At 38.7% G+C, this 24,925-nt stretch overlaps 3 protein-coding genes and 1 long non-coding RNA gene across 4 annotated transcripts; 3 read left to right on the plus strand and 1 right to left on the minus strand.

Annotated features, from left to right (window-relative positions):
* The first annotated feature begins 646 nt into the window (after positions 1 to 646).
* LOC111338373 (cysteine/serine-rich nuclear protein 1) lies at positions 647 to 1,615 on the plus strand. Its single transcript, XM_022944855.2, has one exon. It carries the CDS (start codon positions 771 to 773, stop codon positions 1,365 to 1,367), a length of 597 nt encoding a protein of 198 aa, XP_022800590.2. The 5' UTR covers positions 647 to 770; the 3' UTR covers positions 1,368 to 1,615.
* Positions 1,616 to 4,845: 3,230 nt separating this feature from the next.
* Positions 4,846 to 17,705, plus strand: LOC111338376 (uncharacterized). The gene is made up of 14 exons (XM_088744715.1): positions 4,846 to 5,155; positions 5,227 to 7,102; positions 7,721 to 7,841; positions 9,118 to 9,222; positions 9,657 to 9,756; positions 10,690 to 10,773; positions 11,071 to 11,288; positions 12,134 to 12,197; positions 12,632 to 12,881; positions 13,211 to 13,386; positions 13,758 to 14,195; positions 14,982 to 15,269; positions 15,784 to 15,891; positions 16,515 to 17,705. Exons 2-14 carry the CDS (start codon positions 5,332 to 5,334, stop codon positions 16,698 to 16,700), a joined length of 3,909 nt encoding a protein of 1,302 aa, XP_088600841.1. The 5' UTR covers positions 4,846 to 5,155; positions 5,227 to 5,331; the 3' UTR covers positions 16,701 to 17,705.
* Positions 16,902 to 22,929, minus strand: LOC111338374 (transmembrane protein 163a). The gene is made up of 8 exons (XM_022944856.2): positions 22,437 to 22,929; positions 21,799 to 21,894; positions 21,517 to 21,560; positions 20,421 to 20,521; positions 19,631 to 19,727; positions 19,143 to 19,254; positions 18,525 to 18,666; positions 16,902 to 18,357 (listed from the first exon to the last, which is right to left on the minus strand). Exons 1-8 carry the CDS (start codon positions 22,546 to 22,548, stop codon positions 18,306 to 18,308), a joined length of 756 nt encoding a protein of 251 aa, XP_022800591.1. The 5' UTR covers positions 22,549 to 22,929; the 3' UTR covers positions 16,902 to 18,305.
* LOC111338375 (uncharacterized) lies at positions 18,545 to 21,275 on the plus strand. The gene is made up of 2 exons (XR_002695577.2): positions 18,545 to 18,684; positions 20,469 to 21,275. It is a non-coding gene; the product is annotated as an uncharacterized LOC111338375 (long non-coding RNA).
* Positions 22,930 to 24,925: the final 1,996 nt, after the last annotated feature.

Raw genomic sequence — 24,925 nt, forward strand, 5'->3', positions numbered from 1 at the left:
TGCTCTGTTAAAGATTATGCTAAAGCTACAATTTATAGACTTTTGATGGTTCTCATTGGGAACTAAATAAAACTAAAACGATACGTTCCTTTCTGCTTTGCACGTTACGTCATTGCCGCCATGTTGGTAGACGTAAACAATAGATATCTCATTGGCTCCTTTTGTTCGTCCACCAGCATTTGTTCCTTTTACTAATTGTTACCTGTGTCTCTAGAGATTGGTTGTAAACCATCTCTGGTTAACCTTTGTACGTGTAGCTACATCCTATTTTAGCTCTTAGCAAATCAAATTTTGAAGGCCATCAAACGTAATGATGAGTTCATTTTGCGTGGTCGTGAGCTGAATAATCCTTTTATCAATTACAGCACCCATTTGAATTGAAGTCATAACGTCAAAATAATTATTTCACTGAAGTCAAAGGAAGTCTTAAAATTAACGTCAAAAAAGAAAAGGGAAAAGAGGCTTCTACTAAAGTTCGCACTCAAAGACATCATCGCCCTTTATTATTTAGATTACATCTCAATTTCCCCCGACCACCGGTCTTCGACCCACATCGCGTTCAAGATCACTATGCAACCAATAAAAAACATTGGATTGAAATCGAACGTCATTTTTTGCGTGTTTTTGACGTCACAAGACAAGCACGTATGTCATGAAAATAGGAACCCGAGATCACAGCGTATAAATACGAAATGCCAAAATCTGTGAAACGAGAGCAGTCGGCGCAGTGAAATTTAGACGCTCCTTGTTAGAATTCGCGTTGGTTGAAAATGGGAAAGCGAAAACACAGTACCGATAGCGGAGAAGAAAGCGACGATTCTTGTAAACGGCTGAAAAAAGAGGTACGATTTGGGGAAGTCACGATCTACCATTTCCCCAGAAAGCAAGGTTTTGTTTCCGTGCCTTCGTCGGGAGGTACTACTTTGGGAATGGCGAGAAAGCATGTATTGATAGAGAAAATCCAAGTCGATTTTGAAGTGGACGGTGTTACAACAGGCGATCGAAGACCCTTCGCACCCGTAGCGCAAAAGGCAAGGAAAAATATTCTTAAAACTGCCGGCGTTCGCCGGATTCTCAAGAAAGAAGAACAAGATTGCGCTCAGCTGAGGTTATCGCGAATCATTTGCGGTTGCAGCTGTGGGGATATTTGTTACCCGCAAACATGTGAGTGTATTTTAAGTGGGATAGCCTGCCAAGTTGACTACGGCCGCTTTCCTTGTTCTTGTCAGGCAAATGGCTGCCAAAACAATCACGGACGAAAACAGTACAACCCAAGCGTCGTTGAAAAACATTATTTTGAAACATTCTCCCGGCTAAATGGGCAAACTACAAGCAAAACTGTTCTCCAGTACGTGGGAATAGCGTAGTAATAGGAGAATTGAAAATATTATTATTTTGAATTGTATATTTCTTGATGCATATCGGGCTCATTGATATGCTAAACAAAAGAGCGACATTCTAAAGAACTTGAGGGGTTTATTAATACATCTTTTGTGACTATGTATAGAAATGTTCCGTTCTTTCCGTGGCCTCGGTTCTATAGCATGTTTTAAGTTATTTATGAAAATTTGATGCGAATGAATATTATTGTCTAAATAAAACGATCTCTTACTCATATAGTTTGCCAATAAAGCCATTTCTCGGTCAAATGAAGTTAATTTTATCCAGACCTCACCACATTGAGATTTCGTCGGGAATTTCCGTTTCCTGTTGTGACGAACGTGAGCGTTATTTTTACACCGGAGGTGACCGAACCGACCAGAAATGTCACGAAAAGTCACGCGTTACAAATCTTCATGTCTCCGGTTTATAAAGTTTATTAACAGGGTGACGAACGCGCTTTGTATTCCTCTAAAGATAAAGCAATAGTGCGATTTCAGAAGGTCAGCGATGAAGGATTTTTTTATTTTATTCGTTTTCGAGCATGGGAATATTTTGAATTTTCCTAAGGAGGCGGATATACTGCGATTACGTTAAAACATTCCAATACGTGCCGCGGAGTCGCTTGAGTGTTTTCCTAAAAATATAACTCCGGTCGATTTTAAGTAAAAAAATCACGTCTTAAATAGGGATTCAAAAGAGATTACCAAGAACTCTAAAATGGCGTGTATTTCGAGGAGAGTCGAAAAGACAGTGAAAAAAAAATCGTTTCTGATCTTCTTGATATAACTTGCAACACAATAAAACTAGAAAGCGGGGCTGTTTCGCTGGCGTTCGTGGGTAAAACCTTCAAACTTCATTTCTACTATTTCCTCGTATTCGGTCTTCGATACCCTCTGAAAGGCGAGAAGGGGGCGGAGGGTACTAGGGTGGCATGGGCTTATTCCCGAACAGGGGCTAGAAATCGAGCCTTGAATTGGGGATCATCGGATTATCGAGGGAATGGGAGAAAGTGAGAAATCTTATTTATCTTGGATCCTGTTATGTTACATAAGAAGACACTGCGATCAGAATTTAGGAACACCCGATCAATCTAACTTCAATGTCCCTTTCCCAGCAAAGTTAATTTACAATTTTACTTTCGAACATTAATTAGTAAGTTACCACTTACGATTTTGTCCTCATCGCCGGAAAAGGGACTATTCACACGTGAGACGGCCGCGAGTGAAACACGAGTGTGCGCCGCGCGGGCTCCTGGAGCCATTCTTGGTCATGTGATTTAAATGCTAAGGATATGACTTGTTTGCATAGACACTAAGTGCTTGAGTTTGACAGTAATCTTTTGACTGGTTGACTTAGACAGATTTAGACTTATTCCCGGATTGTTTAATGAGATTATGGATTAAATATTATCCGTTCCTTTCGCCAATCAAAACCTCAGTGCATGAAAAATTGACTCTCGGTTAGAGCTCCAACGCTCACATTTTTCCAAGGCCAAGGATCAGTATAGATGATAGTTGTTCAACCGTTTCGGCTTTCAGATGCGCCTGTGCAAGTAACGTCGTCGTAATCTCATGAACAAATATGGAGTGGACGCTCATTTCGTCTAAGCATAGGATTTTCGTCTGTAAAACATGTCGCACTTAAAAAAGCAAAGAGTTCACGTTTAGAATATGTGGAACTGCTTGGAAACGTCAGCAAAGTTAAGTCTTACTGCTAGTGCTCTGACGGAAGTAGAAATGACGAGAAAATTCGAGAAAAAAAATCAAATTCCCGTTTTTGGAAACAAATGACTTGCTCAATTTTGCCACTTTATTTAGTTTGGCTCAAATTTCTTTTACGATTTGTTTGTGCATAACAAGGAAGTCAAGCTGGCTGTAGTAATTTTAGTAGTCAATGTAAATAAAGGGCTTGAGGGCAGTAATTAAGCTATGATAATAAAGTGAGCTTAAGCCTACAAAGCTACGCAAGCGAAATTTTAAATCACTTGGACGCCCCCCCCCCAACAAAAAAAATAATAAGGTGATTTTTTAAGAAAAAGAATTAAAGTTTTTTTCTTGAAAATCTCTCTCCCTGTTTTTGTCAATCAATCTAGTAGTATGTATAATCATTGACTTTGTAATTCTTATTCACTGTGAAATTTAATCAGCACAGGTCAAAAGCGTGTCAAATTTATGCAAAAAACAATGCAGAAAATTAGGAAATTAAGGCTTGGAAGGAAAACCATAAAGATCAGAAAGAAAATCCTGAATGAAAGAGAATGGTTGACCCTAGCTATTGCTCTGTCTTTGAGCTAAATGCTAAGTGACCGGAAAGAAATTTCTCCTTTTAAAGTCAATGCATTTTTAAGGAGGTTATGAGAAGTGAGAACACATCAGCTCGGGAGGGTCGTTTCATTTTAATTCGTTTGATTTAATATAAGTTCTCAGAGTTGAAAGTATTGGAGTGTATTGGAGAGGCTTTGGAGAGTTGATATCTTGATTTGAATGGGTTTTAACGGAGAAGGTAACCACAGAGTAGCCTGATTGATAAACCTGCTAGGTAAAATCTTAAAATTGCACAAAACTGTGATACATCTCCTCTCCAATTCCTTTGGAGAGACCAAGGAAATAAACCAGAAATAGAAAGATTTGAATATGTTTACGAATAAACAAATAAAAAGTAGATAAACAAATGACCAGTTTAACCATGAAATGAAAAGCAGCAACCAAACCTTATACTGTTCCAGTTTTTGTCTTTGTGGCCTCTATGTTAATTTCGATATGGGTTTTGATTATTACAAAAAAATTTGAAAATAGTTTGTGCAATATCAAATCTTACCCACAACTTTTCTGAAAAATTCTAGTTCATTATTAATTAAATCACTAAGTATATTGCATGGGATCATTAAACATCAAAATACTCATACTTCAGCAGATTTTCCATCGAAACTGATTAAATAATGACGATGTTGTAGTGGTTGAATTTCTATTTCATAGTGTGTATGGCAGCTGCTCTGATTAATTTTTCGTGAAAGTTCCATCATAGTGTTGGATGCATGATATATGCAAATCACGGGCTTAGTCGAGCCTTAATCGTAATGCATGTTTACAAACACGGCAAAACTCGTTCTTTCTTCATTGTTTCGCTTTAATTTTCTGGTCTTAAAACGGTTACAAGGTTATATACAACAATTTGAATGAACTTCTAAACGTATTATTTTTCTTTTGTCAATTAACATTAGTGAGGGAAAATTGTTCGTGTTCGTATGATAATGCAACTAGGCCTATAATGTACATTACTCGCTTCGCAAATCTCCTTTAAAAAAAAAAAGCACGGCTTGTTTATTTAAATATCGTCGATTGTATCTGTCGAATTTATGAAGGGAAGTCATATTTTCCTGAAGGAATTTTAAATTAAAGTTAATTTACATCGCTTGAAAACTCACTTCCTTCTTTATTTACCGTTGTCACGTGACGCATTTGTCACGGGCGAATACTTTGGCCGTTTTGCCGAAAAAAACTTCGCTTCCTGCGAAGTTTGGTTTCTACGTGGCGACGTGTGAAAAGCGATTTTTGCTAACTATAACTCCGAGGAGTTATTCCGGCCGTCTAACAAACGAAACTTCGTTAGCTTGTCAGTTGTGATAGCCAGCCAGTCGTACGGGATTACTCGGCGAGTCCATTTTAGTAGCCAACCGCGTCGGCCATTTTCCTTGTGGTATGGAACTTGCTGGGACGAATATTGTACACGTTTTATTGCGCATTGGTACGATTTGGGAAACCGAATAAGCTAGGTAAAGACTTCATTTACGAGCCTGTTTTTCTCTGTCTCTTTTTAAACTTTTCACGTTCCCAAGTTGTTTAGGACAAGATGTTATAATACTTGTACAAGCTCAACACAAAACACATTCAATGCACAGAGTTTCTGGAGGAACAACATAGCTACCGGAAACGACGTTAATTTTTTTCGATGGCTACAACAAGAACTGAATACGGCAAAGAGAACAGATTCCGCGCTCGTCGTGAGGTGGCGAGTCGCCCAAAAGTGGAGAACGAAAGTTCTCGGAGTCAAAGCTCAACTGTAGCTGTTCGCAAAAATCTTGTTGACACCAAGACAAAGCGAACAGCGGGCAGTCCAAACATGGGAGATGTTAAAGAGGAGAGGCACAGAGCGTATAACAAATTTGGAGCACCTCCGAAAAAGATTATCTCTACCGAGAAAACACTTATTTTCCCTCTAAAAAGTGACAATGTGGTTCGAACGACGAAATCCCGCGATGTGAAACCGGGTATGCCGCGGAAACCGGCGAAAGAGACTGAACAAGCGAATGACAACGACAAAAGCAGCACTGAACAAGTCAACAAACCAAATGTCAGCAAACTTAAACACATTTTTGATGAGACTATTGCAAATGAGGCTATTAAAGCACAGCAAACTTACAAGAAACCCAGGCCTGTCTCGGAGGCTTTTGACAGATTGAAGGCAAACCATGCAAAAGACACGTCACAAGGTGAAACCACAGAACGATGGTCCTTACCCAACTATTACAAGAAAACATTACCCCAAACCCCTTCGCACAAGCCACATGTGTCTTCAGGGATTGCTGCAAGGAGGGCTATGTTTGAAAGTGGTGGCTCAAACGAAGATTTACCAAAGAAGGAGAAAAGGTCACCAAGTTTGCTAGATCTTGTTCCAGATTTGAAAGAGTTAGATGTCAGTCTGCTTGGCAACAATGACCCTGCCCCTGTGCAAAGATCTCGTACACGATCTGATCCAGGAACCAAAAGACCTTTGTACTTCATAAAATCTCGTAAACGCTTTCCATCAGACACTAAAGCTATGAATGGGGAGTATCATGATAACACTGTTGACAAGCTTAAGCAATCTCGAGATGACTCTGTTTTAAGGAAGCCGCCAGTTGATACCAGGCGCCTCTTTAAGTCTCACAGTGTTGATCATATTCATGGAAGTCCATTGATATCAAATTCAGACATAGGAAAGACTATAGAAAGCTTGAGTGAACAGCAACCCTCCTCTACAATTCAAGGGGATGAAGAACAATCCTCCATGTTGGAAAAAAGCTGTGAAGCTGAGACAGAAGTCAAAGCTGAGGATCACAAGCTAGCATCTCCCAGTGTTCCAAAAGGATTGAAATCTCACCGAAAGGAGGAACCAAAGGATGATCTCTTTGATGACACCCCAGGGAGAATCCGTGAAGCTTCTTGGATAGATGAAGAAATTCCAAAGGAAGAAACTGCTCCAGTAGAAATGTCACCCATAAGCATTACACCTGGCTTTACATCAGTACCCAAATCAAATATTCTGGAAGATAAAGTTAACTCAGAATCTCACCCAAAGCATGACAGTGTGTACTTCCTAAAGAATGAAGAAACCCAATCCCATAATGAAGAAACTGAAAGTTCTGGAGACGAGAGCACTGGAAGTGTTGTTGAGCACAGTGATGTTGATGAAGAAGATCGTGCGCATCTTCAAACAGTGTCTCCTGTATCATTACTTTTCTCAGCTAAGCCAGCATCTTCAGCTTTGTCCAAAGAAAAAGAGAAAAAAGGTAGAAGGAATGTTGGATTTAATTTGGATACTCCTGATCTATTTCTGACGTACAGTGCTGAGGAATATGATAGGGGCAATGATGGTATTGATCCAGTAACTGCCTCTGCAGAGTGGGAATTGGAAAAAAGGGTAGAAAAGATGGACATTTTCTCTGTAGACTTGAGCAAAGGTAAGCTTAATTCAATGTTGTAATGCTCCTAACCTTTCAACTTCCAGGAGTGATTAGCATGTAACTTCTCCCTATAATATCCATACATTATCCAGCAAACAGGTAATGAGAATACTCAAATTTATCAGGTAAAGTTTTTATCTTGATCTCATGCTAAATTCCTATAACCAATTTACAAGGAATGAATAGCAGGTAGAGGGGAGAAATGGTAATGAGATCTTAGGAATTAGAGGTTTATACCTTTTACTCTTTAAATTGAGGTATAAGTAATTTCTCTCAACAATATCAAAGAATTTCCAAACATAAACATGATGAAGATAAAGAAAAATATCTAATGTATTCCTCTTCAGTCTCCCTTTTAAGAGTGGGCACTGACTGCAAGCCTCTGTCTTTACAGACGTACATGTGATTTAACCAGAAATTCTAAGAATTATTAAACGATAAGTGTATGGCAGACTAGGCAATGCTTCTATGGCATTTGTAGGAAAATTCTAATTATAAAGATCATGGTTTTATGCTACCGGGTCCACTTAAAGACCCTTTTCCCCCGCTCTCTAGAGGTCCTTACTGGAGTTCTAATAGTTTTCTTAAAATATAATAACTATTTTGTCTTTTCAGATGAGAGAGGTCTGGGATTAAGTATAATTGGTTTAGGTGTTGGCACTGACACGGGGGTGGAGAAGCTGGGGATATTTGTCAAGTCACTTACAGAGGGAGGGGCTGCTGCAATTGATGGAAGGTTTGTTTGAATTTCTTCTGGATATGTCTCCAGTAAACATTTGTGACATCTTACAAGTACTGGTAACCAGGGATTGTAGGGTCTGACTATGCTGGTGGGAAAGGGAAATGGTAAATTTTCCATTACTTAACCCTCTAACTTCCCTTGAGTGACCAGGAGAGAATTTCTCCTTACAATATCAATGCAATATCAAGCAGACAAGTGATAAGAACAAAGAAGAATATCACTTAAGGGATTATTTGTTGATCCAATGCCAAATTCGCCGAAACTAACATCATAGGAATTGTGTGGTGGAGAGTAAGGAGAATTACCTTATATAATAGAAGATTACATGATGTAGCCGTGTCAATATATAAAGTTAAAAATGATCTGTGCCTAAATAATATTAAGAACTAGTGTGACATTAATAATAATAGATGTAATTTAAGAAACAATGATTTCATTATTCCCAGAGTAAGCACAACACGCTATGGTAAGCATTCTCTTAGGTACTTAGGTCCAGTAATCTGGTCTAAGTTAGATGGAAAAACAAGAACACTAAGAACACTACAAGAATTTAAAAGTGCTTAACATACATTAGTAATACAAAGTTTAATCTCTTCGGACAATTGCAAGAACTGTATTTTATGTAAATCTTAATATTTTATATTATCAGTATTGTATTTCTAATCTTTTAGGTAATTTTAATTACACAGGGTAGGGTAGTACATATATATAGGGTCAACTATACGGGGCAGGATTGCATATTTTATGCATTATATATATATTAGATTAGTTTAGTTTAGGTTTCTTTATTTATTGGGAAACTGCTATTGATTTGACTCATTAATAAAGTTTATTATTATTGTTATTATTATTAGAGATCTTGAGAGTGAAAGGTTTAAAATAATGCCATCATGCACAACAACGTGTTTTGCAGGCAAGCAGGTATCAAAAATGAATTTAGATGTGGATGAATATGAGTAACAAATTCAATCCGTGTGTTACATGAGGCCTGAGAATCGATTCTGACTACAGCAAGCTCACTTTTTTTCTATCCTCCTCTTCTAAACGTTTTTCTCTTCAATACTTCTGTCAAATGAATAATTCATGACTGTTCTTTCTTGCTGTTAGTTATCTTTACTCTTGTAAGCACTGCTGTCATATAGTACAGTGTGACTGCATCTACAGTCCAGATATATAAGTTGTATGCTCCCCTTTCTGCTTTCACAGGGAACAGTGTACATAATGATCAATATAAAGTATAGTGATCAGTAATTAATCTTTTCTCTAACAGAATACAAGTGAATGATCAGATAGTTGAGGTTGATGGAGTCTCTCTCGTTGGAGTAACACAAATATTTGCTGCACAGACTTTAAAGAACACAAATGGGCTTGTAAGGTATGAAGGCTGTGGAATTTTTTCAGTTAAAGAAGTGGAAATTTTTTCAATGGAAGCTGTCCTATCATTTGATCATGACCGAGATTTCAGGACAGTCGTGGATTCTTTCTTAGGGGTGTCACTTGTAAAATTGACTGAGCCATGGTTTTCTCTATTCTTATATTCTCTCTCCCCATCTATACTTTTCGGCAGACATGCAAATAAAGAGTGGTAGATCAAGAAGAAAAGTACAAAACAAAGGGAGGGTGGGTGGGGGTGTTATTTGGAACTGTTAATGCATAACTTTGCATTGTTTTTATTCACTTGGTAAAAGTCGTATGGGTTGATAGCCATGAGGTAGATACTTATTGCTGGACTTCTTGATTTACTCGCAATGTTGAGACAGTTGTGTATTTTCACCAAAATTAAATAGATGTTTGATTGCTTTTATTCAGGTTTCTTATGGGCAGAGACAAAAGCAGAGCTCATGTTTCACACAGGATTGATCCAAATGTTGAACAACAAATTGGGGCACTCAGACAGAAGCTAGCCGAGGTCAGTAGGACTATGTAGGCAAGGGGCTGTGTGTTTGTTTAAAATTCAGAAGAAGAAGGACTGCTTAGTCATAGGAAGATTAAAAAAAAAAAATTAACTTTATTATTATTATTAAATTTAAATTTATACCGCGCCGTTTCTATAAAAATATTCAACTGCACCTTACAATAAATATTAAATCAAAAATGAAATACAAGTTCAAAATTACATTTCTAAAATTCCATAAATAAAGAAATAGATAAATAAAAGAATTCATCAATAATACAATTTAATCATAACAACTATAGTAACTAGTAGCTGACACAATTACTGGTAACCCGGTAGTTTACATTGTGGGCTGTAAACAAATAATTCAAATTGAACATAATATTGTTAAGAGTCCCAACTGGCCGGAGGCAAACCAGTTGGCTATTTACAAGCATGGCCGAGGATTTGAACTCGGAGCTACCGTGAAACAAATCCAGGGATTGGTCAGAGTGGGACTTGAACCTGGGAACGACGGATTGCGAGTCCGACAGGCTGACCACTCGACCACACTGCCTCCTCAGAAGATGATTTCAAAGCTTAATTGTCAGTGGCACACTCACATCTTGACAAATCTTGACAAATTCACAAAGTATCCAAGTATGGGGTTGAAAGAATTTAAACAACTCTGATCTGAATTAGATAATATTTTACATTTTTGAAATGTCTTTCATCTGCCCTCCTCACAAAAACTAGCTGTTGGACCCTAAGAATGCAAGGCCACTCAATGGTGATTACAAATGGCCATTACTTCAAATGATAGCAACTTCTATGAAAAAATTTGAGGGGGGGGGGGAGTAGTAATAATTATTCATGGTGAGGCCCCAAGTTAATATTTTCTGTTGTATGTATTAGTTTCATATTTTTTTTTATTGATTATTTTATTTAGTTTCTGTCATTTGTTCATAGACTGAATCCAAAGCTGAAGAAGCAGAGAAAAGAGCTTCCCTGGCAGAAAAAATGGTTCAACTTCAAAACATTATGAAAAAACCTGTGAGTAGGAGTACTGCACCTTTATTGGATTATATACAAAGTCTTTCCTCTCATTTTCATCTCTTCATCTACAAAAACGTTGTGACAACTAGCTAATTTTGGAGGGAAAAGGTGATGATTTTTTTGCAACAAAATTTATGAGTTGTTGGGCCAGGGTGTTAGCTTGTGGTAAAATACTTTGTTAATGGAATATGGAAAAGTAAATGGTGTGTTCATCATTTTTGTAGCTGTCCTAAGCTAGAAAAACTTGCTCTTTATGTAGACCAGTAAGGAGATTTGTTAATGTTTGTCCTCTAGGAATCAAGTGGAGAACAAGCCAGTGATGAAACCAAGAAGGCAGAGAAAGCTTTAGCAGAGATGAAAGAAAAAGTCAACTCATTAGAATCAGATTTAGCTCTGTCTGAAGCAGAGAATGAAGACATGGTCAGACAGTTGGAAGAAAGCAAAGGACTGTATCTCATATTGGAGAAGAAATATCATATGGCCAAGAATAAAGTGAAGGAACTTGAAGACAGGTAATTTGACTTATAAAAGTAGTAAAAGTACTTGTTGCTGTGTTTTTTTTTTTTTTTTCTTACACAGCATAGCCCATTGACTCACTGGTTTCAGATTAACTCCTTTACTCCAAGAAGTAATAGTAATCAAAGTTTAATGTCTTTACGTGGGGCATGGTTACCCATATTGCCCGAGCCAAAGGCTCATGTATGAAACGCAAGACAACAACCCACACATCCCATCCCAGGGGAGGATATCCATTACACAGTAATCTCATGCGTGGGAAATTAACATCTCCTACCCCTAACCCTGCAGGAGACTGGACCTCCATTTATTCGTCCCTATCTGAGAAGACTAGAATATCTAAACCATTTCTTGATGTTATAGAAAGGTAGCATAATTTATTCTTCTCGATTATTTTAAGACCTTGGGTGTTGGTCCTGCCAGTGCTCGAACCCTCGACCTCCCGCACATCAGTCCAGCGCTCTATCCATTGGGCTAACTGGGAGACGGTTTCACTTCTCACTATAATATGCCATTACATTATTCACCAAACATGTAATGAAAATGCTCAAACTTACATGTATCAGGAAGAAGTTATGATCTTGATCTGACACCTAATTCTCATGACTAATTGACAAAGAAATGTGTAGCAGGTGGAGTGGAGAATCAAATCCTGATGGGGTCATTCTGTTCTCTAGCAGGATACTTTTTACTCCCTCGGGTGTAATGGAATGCACCATTTTTTTAGTATGTGTATGCAAATAGACTGTAAGGCCTATTAACAAATACATGAGAGGTACAAGTGTAAGCCAGAGGAAGTGATTTAGATATATGTGCAATTTTATGTTTGTTGTTCTGGTAGAGAGCAAGCAAATGCTGTGTCTTCTGAAAGATCTGCTATTGAAATAAAGTTATTACAAGATAAGGTGGGTACTTGTAATGTGAATTAATGTCAGTGAGTTATGGAAAGTACAATTTGTGTAAAACTTGTTACCTTTTGTTATGATGTTTGCTTAAATTTTAGCAGTTTGGGTTCTTATGTTGTGTGCAAATTAAGACTGTTTGTGGTGTTATGTACTGTAGCTGTGTACAAGATATGTATAGTAGACTCTGTGACCTTATTTGAAAGTAAATTTTCACTGTTAGCTAACAAAGAAATGTGGTATTTTAAAGTGGGTGTGTAAAGTCTCATATCCCAAGCTCAGAAGGCTAAGTAACATGTATTTCTGTCGCTCTGTTGTTTTTACTTGTGCTCACTGCCATTTTTCTATTTCTTTTCCAGCCTTGTGAATTTTGAGTTTTTTTTTTGTTTTTTTTTTTAAGTCTGCAATAAATGAATCACCTCTCACCTCTAAAATAGGTTAAAGAACTGGAGACCCAAATGAAGAGGGTTCAATTACAGCAAAAGTCTGAAAAGGAAACAGAGGTGAAAGAAGAAGAAACAATATCAGCTCCAGTGAGAATTGAAGAACAGAATTCTATGCCTGATACCAAAATGAAAGAGGAGGTTCAAGAGGAAGTTGTAGAGAATGGACTTGCTTTTGAAGTAGAGCAAGCTTTGTCAAACTTTCACTTTAGTTGGGATTCAGCTGAAAAAAAAGATGTCACAGGTAACATGTGATCTGATTAATAATCATGGATCTATTACCCGATTAACAAATAGATTCTGGTGAGACATCAATCCATGAATACCTACTAGCATTCCATAGAAAGAAGTAGAGGGTTAAAGTTTTACAGCCCCACAATCACTGGCCTGTTTTAGTCTGAGTGTATTTATACTTACCTGCTAATCAAGAATATATGCAGGACATTGAGAAACATCAGAAAACAAGAAAGTGTACATATGTTAAATTATGATAATGATACACTGTATGTGGAACCTGAAACTGTAAAATGTCACATCTCTTATGAGTAATAAACTTTTTTTTCTGTTAATTAGAGCCAGTTGTAGAGTGCGCGTCAAAAGGTGATTTGGATCTGAACAGCATCCCAGCCACAAAAACACTCAGTAATGAACATCTTTTGGAGAAAAAAAGACTGGCTGAAGCACAGCAGAAGAAATATAAACCAACTCGTGCAAGCTGGGGAAAGTCGCTGGATGATGATGCGTATCATGTGAGACTATATCTTTGATTCTGGCGCATGCGTGTAATTTTCCTTTTACATGCGGGGATCTTTACTGGTTTAAGGCGTGTGCAATTCCCAAACATTACACGCGCTTCTCGCGCGTGAACTGTTGCTACAGTATAGTCGCTCAGGCTGGTCTTGAAGCCTTGTTGACTTTTTATCAGCTTCCTGTGGCTGAAGTGATCACCTTATTGGTTTTATTATATAAAACACTCAATCATAAAAAGTATTTTGCATGCTGTTAATGTTTCTCTCCATGTTCCAAAGATTATCAGAGAAACTTTTGAAATGTTCTCAGTGTCTGCACAATGGGTATTTTATCACCAGAAAATGATTTTCTGACATGATTTTCTCTGTAGATATTTGGAGATAATGAAGTGTCTAATGGGGACGTGGAGGACACTCCTGCTAAGAGTACTTCCTTGGAAAGCGAGTCTCCTAGGGGTCCTCCTAGGGGACCAGGACTCGTCCTTCCAGGTTTGCCTGTCGGGGGATTCAAACTGCGATCCACGGGGAAAAACTTGTATGATGAATCAGCTGCTAAGGGCAGTGAGTCACCTCCGCACGAGACACGAGCCAGCTTCCCTTTGTCACACAAGGAGGAGACGCGTAATATTGTGGTGGAGAATCTTTTGGAGAAGCAGCTGTCTAGGGCTGACGTGAAAGTGACATCTTTGCCGACTACTGCACTTGATCGAGCGGACAGAGAGGCGCGGCGTCAGGTAGATGATGATGAATCAGAGTGCTTCTCAGGGTCCACGAATTCTTTGGATGAGATTGAAGAAGCTACAAGAAGGGTAAGAGAAGGATGCTTTTTTCGCCCGTAATACTTATCCGTTGGCCGAGATGTTAACAATCTGAAGAAAATCGCAAAATTATCGTTCGGCAAGATGGAATGTTTTTAAAATGTTAATAGTAAATTACAGTACCGCTCGTGTGTACCTCAGCATTACACGCGCTTGACGCGCGTGGGGGTGCTGCCATACACGCGAATGGTATGAAGTACCATGTAGTAGTACCATGAAGTACCATAAACCGCCTCCCGGTTAGCTCAATGGATAGACCGCTGGACTGTTGTGCGGGAGGTCGAGGGTTCGAGCCCCGGCCGGACCAACACTCAAGGTCTTAAAATAACTGAGAAGAATATGCTTCCTTTCTGTAACATCAAGAAATGGTTAGATATTCTAGTCTTCTCGGATAGGGACGAATAAATGGAGGTCCCGTCTCCTGCAGGGTTAGGGGTAGGAGACGTTAATTTCCCACGCACGAGTATACTGTATGATGGATGTCCTCCACTGGGGTGGGTTGGGTGGGTGCTTACAGGGCCGTTCTGAAAACCACTTCTGTGAGAACGCACCCTGTCTAAAGATTATTATCTATCTAAAGTAGAAATGTTCAAAAATGGAAAAGATTGAAGCGAGCTGAAAACGACCAATGTGAAAAATTGTTGTCTTCTTGTGAAGGTTCCTATTAATGTTCAAATAGGGAAGTTCAGTGTGTTCAGACAAGGAGCTAAAAGTGTGTTCCATGTTTCTTTCCATCCGCTTTGCGAATTAACGTTTTTGATCGCAATTTACTTTCAGATTGACTCAGATTTGGCCTCGTCCCAGGCTTCCTCTCGAGGTTCATCCCCATTCCTCCCTCCTGCCATGCCCCTGTTACAAGTTAAGAGTGTGCCCGTGATGGAGTCCTATAATGAAGCTGCCATTGATGTCCCCCCGGAACTACTTGCGGCCAGCGGACAGAGAGACTTCGATCAACGATCTGTAGGAACAGGATCAAGTGTTGATGGACAGTCGTCTCTTAGTCCCGGGTCAGACTTCAATTCATCTGCAAATGCACAGCTGATCTCAGACTGGGACACGGATCAGGTGAGTAGTGGGGGAATGGACTCTAACAATACAGCACAGATACATTTAAATATAAATGAAAGTTGAACACACCCATAGTCAGTGAATTTCGTGACTGACTGCCATGTAGACAGGGACACAGACAGACGGACGGACAGGCAAAGATTTAAACAGAAAAAAATACTGAAATTATATGATTGTAAGATGGGGAGTACCCCAGACCCTGATAACTGGATAACTGACTGAGAAGTAGATACAGACGGGCAGACAGACAGACAGACAGACAGACAGACAGACGGACGGACGGACTGGGATGAGAAGGTAGACTGACAGATATAGTGCCCCGTGCTAGTTTTTCTTCCAGTTGGGTGGGTTGAACTCGTACAAAGGGAGTGGACAAGCATTCTGTTATCTCATTTTTAATTTTCTTTTTGACTTCATGTACCAATATGTTATTGTAATCTAAAAGGGTTCACGATTTATTTTTATTACGATTTGTTTTTTCTTCGACTGATTTCTCTAAACTGTTTTCTAGGTGTATGCGTGGTTAATCCAAAATGAGTTGGACGAATATGCCGAGGAATTCATTGCCAAAAAGATTGATGGAAAACAACTATTAAACTTAGATGGCTCCAGGCTTAAGGTAGGGTTCTGTGTCTTATCACAAAGTGCCCATGACAATTGAATGTTCACGGCACCTTCAATGGCTAACGTTTAGGTTTTATTTCAATTTGCCGCATTTTGATGAAACAGCATGAAGAAATAAAGTTGCAAATCAAATGCAAAATGTTGAAATAAGTTGCAAATCAATTTTCAAGCACACAAGCGTTGAAAAACTCTCTGTAGGGGGACGGTGGCAAGAGATAAGAGCCTTCGATCATGGTCCTTTCCCCGGCCACTCCCCCCCCCTCCCCCATTTTCAGCAAGGAACCAGTCGTAGGATTTTGGGGGATCGCGTAGTTTTCGGTGGAATGTGGGAAGGATCAGTCGTTGCCAACAGAATATTAAGGGGCACTATAGAAAATTGGCTGCTAATGAGGGAGATCATAAGGACATTGCGAAGCCTTAGCGGGGGGGGGGGGGGGGAGGGAAAGTTAGGTAAGTTTGGTTGTAATACAACCAAAATTATCCGACCCCCTCCCCCAGGCGAATTTGACCGATGACTGGACCCTGGGTGAAAGTTTTTAACTCTCGTCACTACCCTGTATGGCTTTGGAAGGAAAAATAAAAGGAAACGTTGAATTTCATCGCATTTCACTTTTTCAGACAATGGGAGTGAGTCAGAACCACAGGGCTCTCATCAAGAAGAAGATCAAAGAGCTGAAAGCTGAGATGGAACGAGAACAGAAAGCGAGAAAACAGAGAGAAAAAGAACAGAAGGCCGGCAAGAAGGAAGGAAAGTTTGAAAAAATGGGATTTATGAAGAAGAAAGGAGTCTACAATATCAACTAATTTCTGCTGCGCAGCATGAGATGCTGTTTTGTAGGTTTTTCGGCTTCTTAGAGGCAAAGATGTTGGAAGGAGTACAGACCTTGTGCGCATCTACCGTCGTATGCTCGGGTAAGCCTCGGAAATATTCGGCATCGTCAGGCTTGCGAAATGAGAATGCGCTCCTGGTACTTCGCGGCGACATTTATAGTGTATTATAGGTAATTTTGTAAAAAAAAAAAAAAAAAAAGCTTGAAAGAGAAAAGAAAACGACTAAAAAGAATACGGCCATGAAATGTTAGCATTAATTACAACTTGAATTATCAAATCTCTTTAGAAAATTGTGCAAATCTGAAATGTTAATTTGATTTAGCGCTTTAACGAATTGAAGTCCAATTGTAAAAGAGATTTTTTTACAGTTATCCACCGTGCCATGCCCTTTACCGTGTTCATTTTTGTGCCAGTTAATCACAGACGTTCTTTTATCTTCAGTTGAAAATATTGGATCAGTGTTAGTATCTGAGCAACTGTACACCCACCCCTCCCCTAATCGTTGACTGTTGTTGAGCTAGGGGAGGGTTAGGTGCGTAGCTGTTTAGATGCTGACCTTGATCTAGATATTTCTAGCAGCACTTTTACTTTTAAGTAAAGTTTGTTTATTTTAGTGATAGAGTATGAACAATTCTCTTTTGTATCTAATAATGTTTACCATCGGAATTATACTTTGTTGATATTACCAGCAGTTTTTTTATTCCAGTTGACAGTCGGTGCAGTTTTTTTTTTTTTTTTTTTTTTTTACGAGATCGCAAAATGCGTTTTGAAATTTTTTTGTCGAATGGGTGAAATGATCGAACAGGCGGGAAATCTATAAAGGTTAAACTGATATGCGAATCGGTGTTGAATAATGATCATTTTGTTTATGTTAAATGGGTTAATGGATATAAATTTGTGACTTGAATATTGACTTACATTATACGTGATAAAGTACAGAGCTGGAATTATTTGATAAATAAAGCTGAAAATTTTGTACTTTTTGTTTCATTCCTTAACAGTGGAACAGTTCCAAGTATTATTTGCCTGTTTTTTGTTGGCTGACATATAACGTTTTCGATGGAAGTCAGTATAATTTCGTTCCCCTCGGAATCAGGGTAAAAAAAAACCGGTTTTAAACTTCGCAAAACATTTGTTTAGCAGCCATTTCAGAACCATGCGCCTGTGCTTTACTCTATTTGCAACAAAGTGAGCTTTCAATACAGTTACATTTGTTTGGTGAAGAATGCTCTTTAATACTTTCCTATTAAAGAGGATCGTTACTCAATTCAAGTTATGACGATGTTAAACATCTAAATTTTAATTTTTCTAGTATTACAGCCTACAAGGGTCACAATCCAACAATTTCTAGAAATGTATCTTTGAACACTGACGAAAAGCAAATCTGAGTAAGTAGCCTTCATTTTCTTCGATTCAGTGAAAATCTCTAGCAATTTAAAACGTTGCCCGTGCGTTATTACATTCTTGTGAACAAGGTTCCGCTCGTAGAGCAAAGGAAATTTGGAGCGGAAAAGAGGGAGTTGGGGCGGGGGGGGGGGGGTGGAGAAGTCCAGGCCACCTGTTGAACTGAAATTCCATTTAGTTGTGCAGCGGTTTCTTTCCCTCGCCCGTTTTCAGCTCTGCGATGGTCCTTGAAAATGTAAATCAGAAGAAAAAGAGTGAAAAAAAAATCTGAAAATCCTTTTTGGGTCAATTGAAATAATTGGGAGAACGAAAAACTGTGTGCAAGCATTAAATTCCTCGCCACCAACGATGGTGATGCATGCTGGGAAATATGGAAACATTTGTTATACTTACGCGACGCCATAACAGAAGAGCGCGATGGCTATCAGAATTGCAGTAACGGAGTCCAAGTAGCAGATTTTTGGGTTGTTTAAACAGATCACATCACTGGCCACCATACCAAGCGTCATAACAGCACCAGCCAAAGAATTTATTGCTGGAGAGGATTGAAAAGGTAAAGAGGAACATATAAAGTAGGTTATCTCGTAAATGTACAATGAAACCTTCAGGAAACCTCGCAATTACAGCTTTCCAAGTGAAATATTTGAGTTAATTCAATTCTTTTCCGTTGATCTAAAACGGAAGTTTTATTTTCGGAGTCACAGCGCGAAAATTTCAATATTTTTCAACAATTTGTACATGATACGAGCTTCTAAAGACTTTGCGTGACGATGACTTTGCGAAGTTCTTGGAAAGCAACTCGATTGAAAAATGGAAATAAGATAAACAAACACGTCCTATCATCAATATCTTGATGGACAGCATCGCTCTAAGAATATTATCTTTTCCATCACGAGGCGAGAAATTCCTTGGGACGAGACTTTATCAAACTAAACAAGTGCAAAGTTTAGAAATTAGGAACGTTTTTGAAACGCCAGGATGAACATTCCTGAGGGTTCATTTATGCGTTACCATCTATCCTCATTGCTCTGCTCTCGAGTTTGTCTGCTATTAGACATTTGAAAGCCGTCAGAAATACCAGGTGTAAGAAGCTACCAACTGATAACATCTCCATCAAAAACTCCTGCAATTAATGTTGATGAAATCTACTGAGTTCTACGCATTTATCAAGGTCTAACGACTTTTGCAGTATTTTATTACAAATCGTAAGGATCAGAAAACGTAGTTTCTTCCCATACTGAGCAGATTCGTTAACCTTTAAATTCTAGAGGTGATGACTTAACTTCTCCCCACAATAACCATTTATTATCCGGCAAACAGATACTGAGAATACTCAAACTTATCAAGCAGAAGTTGTTATTGTGGTATAACACCAAATTCTCAAAACTAATTTACAAGGAAGTGTGTAGCGGCTGGGTTGGAGAACTGATTCACAAACATAACTTGAGAGTTAAAGGAATAAAACATCGTCCTGGATGTTTTGATGCATTTCTTCTCACCTTGGAGGGTATTTTGTCCTCCAGTAAGGTATAGATGGCTTTAGCTGTTATAGCAAATGCTGAGAGGATAAAACATACGGCTATTGTTGTACATGCTCTGCAAAATAGATAAAAACAGGATGAATAGTCAATTTTAGAGTTCTTTATCTCCTCCAGCCACGTGCCTCGAGAAAAGTGAAATGTGAAATAATTCCTGTTCTGGAAACAATTACTGAATTGTGATTGGTCAAGACAGAGGGCATTTTTTTTCTTAATTTTTGTAATTGCCCCGGGCAAAATTACTTGAAAATGATTGGCTGAAAATCGCTTAGCAACGGCTGCCAAGGTAAAGAAATTTCTGTTTGTTTTGTAAAAATGGCGTCCCGTTTTGCGCGAGATCAGTAAGAAAACATTTTGCCCCTTATATTATAAACAAGTAATCACGTGGGGCCGAGTAAACTTAAGGATTAATATCACACGTGTTTTCGGAAGTTGCCCGAGTCGCGCAGCGACTCGGGCAACTTCCGAAAACACGTGTGATATTAATCCTTAATTTTACTCGGCCCCATGCGATTACCTATACATATTGCCTGGCGGCTATTTTATAGGCAGCCGGCTTCAGATCCCGGCGCACCTATTTGGCGTGCCTTGCGCGGGAAACTCTAAGCAAGAGAGGACGTTATCCTCAGCCAATCAGAGCGCGAGAGCAACATGCTAACATCGACTCCAATGGCTAGAGAAGTTTAACAAAGCCTGGCGATAAAAACCGCGGATTCCCGAAGTTTTGCCACAGCGATATATAGTTACAAACCTTCGTTCTCGTTTTGACGAGTTTGAAACCTTCCTGCTTTCTTTGAAGGAAAATCTCCACAGAACTACCGCTGAGCTGAACGAGTCTAACACGGCTGCAAGCTGCAAGTGAGTCAAGAGTTTTGGAGAGGAAATTTCAACGAATTAAAAACTTTTCCATTCTTTATCAATAGTTCCTCTACTGTAATGAAACTGGGAATAAGTCCTAATAAAGAAAAAAGCCGAAGACAGAACGGTTAAACAAGATATCGAGAGAGAGGGCCCTTTTGCTCCTGAGAGGTTGAACTTTCCAAGTTGAAAACAACAGAAGATTTGCAAAGGTTTGGAGTCTTGTAGTGCGAATGAAAACGTAGTTCGAATTGTCTTATCTTTAGTGATGGATTAAGTTTATTACCCAATGAATTTAAGCGACTATCTCTTGACTCTTACAACAACTATCCGCAACAGTTTCTTAAAGCTTACGAATTGAAGTAAAGCAGATGACGGAAACTTCGTTTCATTATGATTCATGTTTTGTTCTGAATTGAATTACAGTCTTGTTTACACAAATGCTCTGCTTATTAAGCTAGCGACTCGTAACCAAGAATAACGATGAAACACGTATATACAATATTTTTTTGTACTGCGAAAACCCTTGTGGCTTCAGAGTTACCCAAAATTAAATACAAAGCTTTCATTAATTTATGAAAATATAAAAAGCAGCTTTTTTTCCTCTTTACTGTGGCTTCGTATTTTTTTTTTTAATCAGAGGCTAAAACTTTATGAGCTTTTCATCTATGAAAGCAGAACGTAGTTTATGTTGAAAACATCAACTGTGTTTGACAAGTCTAACAGCTAATAAAAGCGATCATCCACAGCAGAGTTTTTCTTTTCCCTTCATCAGAATACAAATGTGCAATGGGTACTTTTGGGTCAAAAATGAACGACGAATGTTAATTGAACAGCTGAGAGACAAAGCTTTAATCACCTGTTTGAATTAATTTCGCCAGCCATGAAAACAATGTAAGCATAATGTGTGACTAGCAAAGTTACAGAATGTTCTTGAAGATTTGAGAGGATAAGTCATGTTTTTGTGTTTAAAGGTAAAAGAGACTTACGGCAAATCCAAAGGCCGCGGGACTACCGGCAATTTGAGACAATGCTGCAGAAAGAACCGTTGAAAAAGGATTTTTAGTCAGCTATAAAATAAATTCAAAAAATTAAATAAATAAAATTGTGAATTTATATTGCGCAGTTTGCATGACGGGATGATCAACTGCGCAAATTGTGATTGAATACTACTGAACAATTCCATAAACAAAACTGGTGATCTATCCTTAATTTGGGGATACTGAACACCTTAAAAGGCATGATGTATTAATTTTGAAAAGAAAACTTACCGAAAAATGTTCCTCCAAATCCCGTGGTCAAAATGATAGACGCACACGAAACGCAAATGGCCGCCTTTCTCCAAAATGCGTAAAATTCATCTTTGTCTGTTAAATAGAGAATACCTTTATGAAAGTAAGCTTATATTTATGTAATTTTACCATTATTTTTTGTACTCTCAAAAAACCAAATCTCTCGAACGAATTTTGTCCAATGGCTTGCTAAGAATTTTTTTCTCTTTTCTATTGCAAATTAAAAAACTTAAAGAAAATCAGTGGAGGACATTTCTGGAGACATTTCTGGCCTAAGACATTCAAGGAAAAACCTTAGTGAATAGCCTCACAAGTTACTAAATCATTATCACTCAACGCCAATTATTTTGTAAATTAGTTATTTTCATACAGTTTTTTCCCAACACACGCAATGATAAATTTTACTTCGTGGTCACAAAAATACACAGCATGGTTTGAAACCTTTCTTTTATCTAATAACTCGATCGATTTATTTTTATAACGGGATGAGTATTCAACCATTCCAGTGATATACTTGGCAATTTCAACATATATTATAAATGCTTATTACAAATTAAAAGGGTCTGTTAAAAAAAAATTATGTTTTTAGAATCCAGTCAAACTAAAAACATGCTCACCAATGCTTGAATCTTCACTTTTTTCCCCGTCTATTCCATAAGTGTTTTGTTCGTTTTCAGTCTGACTCACAAGTGCCCGGAGCTCTAAATTATCATACTTTTTCTCGCCCATTGTTCGTCATCATCAGTTAAAAGAGCTTGATATTTAGAGGTCGACCATTTAGGTCAAAACGCCAGCTCGAAATCAGTGGAGGTTGTAAATTAAACTGCAGTGGTATACACACTTCTCGAAAAAGTGGAGGCGTGCGATATCAAAATATTGCAATGTTTATAATACCACACGTGCAATTAATGAATGTCTGCGAATTCTTTTCTTGTGTGTGTAGTTACCTGGCTTCCGCTGTTTCTCTCTGATTTAAATCTTTATCGCGAGGTAGTCACGAGAAAGTAACCTTAGTTTTTGCATAAGGAATTCTGCGATTTCTGAAATTGCTAAAAACGGTCTGCAAAGGGAGTTGTAAAACAAATTTTATCAACTCACAAATCTAAAGGCGTTGTGGGGTCTGGTGAGAAATTTCAAAGTGGATCTGGGAACGACAAAGGACCATCCCCCAGAGAAAAACAGACGGTGTTCCCCAGGGTAACAGACGAAGCACTGACTTGAGGGGTTGGCGAAGTCCTGCAATATCAATAGCACTGGCGTACGCCTACTCATAGTGACTGATCAGATGAGCAACGTCAGCAAAGAACCTTTCTCATATGCCAATGAGGTTGTAAGGGATTTGAATAAACAAAGAGTTAATACCAATTTTTAATGTTACAATGTGTAAATAAATTGACCATTATTTTGCGTTATTTAATGTTAACGGATACATAAAGGAAAGCTGTGAATTCGAAAGATTGAAATCTTTGCAAACTACTAAGAGTAGAGAAGCAGATTACAGCCCCAAACTATTTCTAAAATAAAACTGTTTTTGTGACAATAGTGCATCGTACCCATTCTACCCATTCTACCGTTTCTCTTCACAGTTCATCATTTGTCATATATTTTGCACCTTTGGTTTCTAAATATTTGTCCTTAAAACTCTAGACAGAAAGCCAAGTGCTCTAGCTTTCAAGACAATCTTTCTAATCAGAGACCGCTCTTATTGGCATATTGAACCCTATTCGTTGTTTTTCTAGTTTAGACGTCCTTGAAATGTTAATGTGGGATTGAAAGCCACATTAATAATCTTAAGGAAATTAAATAGTCTTTCTCTTTCCCCTTTGAGCTGTTCAAATTCTAGGAGGGTAGGGAAGGATCGTGCTGCATTTCAACGCCATGAATAGGGTCAAAAGGCCAGGAAGAAAGCGAACCAAGTCTTTTCAACGCTGAACTTTTATAAATGACGGAAATGATCGGAATCACCATAAAATTCAACCTTTGAAGGGACCAGAGAAGAGACGCGGTAGCCTTATCGTCGGTGCGGCGACAGGCCTGGGTTCAAGCGTCGTTCGGGTTCTTCCCCCTCCCCCGGCCCCCCTCCTTTTACTCTGGAGTCAAAATGAGTATTGATGAACTGTCAGATAAACCTCCGATCAATCTGTCAGCTCTGTCGAAAAAATACAATTAGATTAGTTGATTTCTTGGCTTCTTTCGTTTATACGAGGCAGAGTGCTGAAGGATTGAAAAACTAGTGACACACAAGCTCCAACAATGGCGCGCTGATCCGATAACTTTGGGTATCGTGTTCCAGCGTGACATCCCGGAGAACGACTTGGACAGAGACTGATTTCTTGAAGCTACCCCCCCCCCCCTCCCAAAAAAAAAAACGCTAAACAGCAGATTCACACAAAGGGCTATATATTGTTATCTCCACATTTTTTGGAGCGCAGTAAAAGCAGAATCAGTGGAAACCCCCCTGCACTTGCTGATCCTAAGAAACTAGAGGGAAGGCTTTGACTGCATCGCATTACCGTGACACTTCACAAAGGCAGCACATATTTGGCGGGGCCATACGTTCGATTATTTTTTCCTCAGGTATTGTTTCCTGAACAAATACTGGTTCATGCATATAAGTTATTGCTTATAATTATGTAAAGACACGTGAATGATCATGATTGCCAAAATATTCATATACGGATTCCGACTTGGTAAAGTATACAAGCTGAACAGAGTGACATCATTTTTAGTAGCACCAAATGGTTTCGTTGATTACAAAAAATGTTATCGATGTCAAAAGCAATTTGTGATAATGTAAGCTTGCATGTTATTGAACGTTTAACTGACAAAACTTAGGAATAGCTATAAAGCAGAAATAACTGTCATTAACTGTCATCGCCTCCCGGTTAGGTAACCGCCTCCCGGTTAGCTCAATGGATAGAGCGCTGGACTGTTGTGCGGGAGGTCGAGGGTTCGAGCCCCGGCCGGACCAAGACTCAAGGTCTTAAAATAATTGAGGAGAATATGCTACCTTTCTATAACATCAAGAAATGGTTAGATATTCTAGTCTTCTCGGATAGGGACGAATAAATGGGGGTCCTGTCTCCTACAGGATTAGGGGTAGGAG

Source organism: Stylophora pistillata, chromosome 14, assembly GCF_964205215.1.
Source record: "Stylophora pistillata chromosome 14, jaStyPist1.2, whole genome shotgun sequence".
Lineage (NCBI taxonomy): Eukaryota > Metazoa > Cnidaria > Anthozoa > Scleractinia > Pocilloporidae > Stylophora > Stylophora pistillata.

Bases quoted from the DNA above. Each gene is read 5' to 3' on its own strand.
- LOC111338374 (XM_022944856.2), bottom strand. From the start codon at position 22,548: ATGGGCGAGAAAAAGTATGATAATTTAGAGCTCCGGGCACTTGTGAGT. The intron at 20,522-21,516 runs GTAAGTCTCTTT...ACTCACTTGCAG, and splicing joins CCGCGGCCTTTGGATTTGCC to CTTGCAGCCGTGTTAGACTC. The intron at 19,728-20,420 runs GTTTGTAACTAT...TCTATTTTGCAG, and splicing joins TCGTCAAAACGAGAACGAAG to AGCATGTACAACAATAGCCG.
- LOC111338376 (XM_088744715.1), top strand. From the start codon at position 5,332: ATGGCTACAACAAGAACTGAATACGGCAAAGAGAACAGATTCCGCGCT. The intron at 11,289-12,133 runs GTAATTTGACTT...TTGTTCTGGTAG, and splicing joins GTGAAGGAACTTGAAGACAG to AGAGCAAGCAAATGCTGTGT. The intron at 14,196-14,981 runs GTAAGAGAAGGA...ATTTACTTTCAG, and splicing joins TTGAAGAAGCTACAAGAAGG to ATTGACTCAGATTTGGCCTC.
- LOC111338373 (XM_022944855.2), top strand. From the start codon at position 771: ATGGGAAAGCGAAAACACAGTACCGATAGCGGAGAAGAAAGCGACGAT.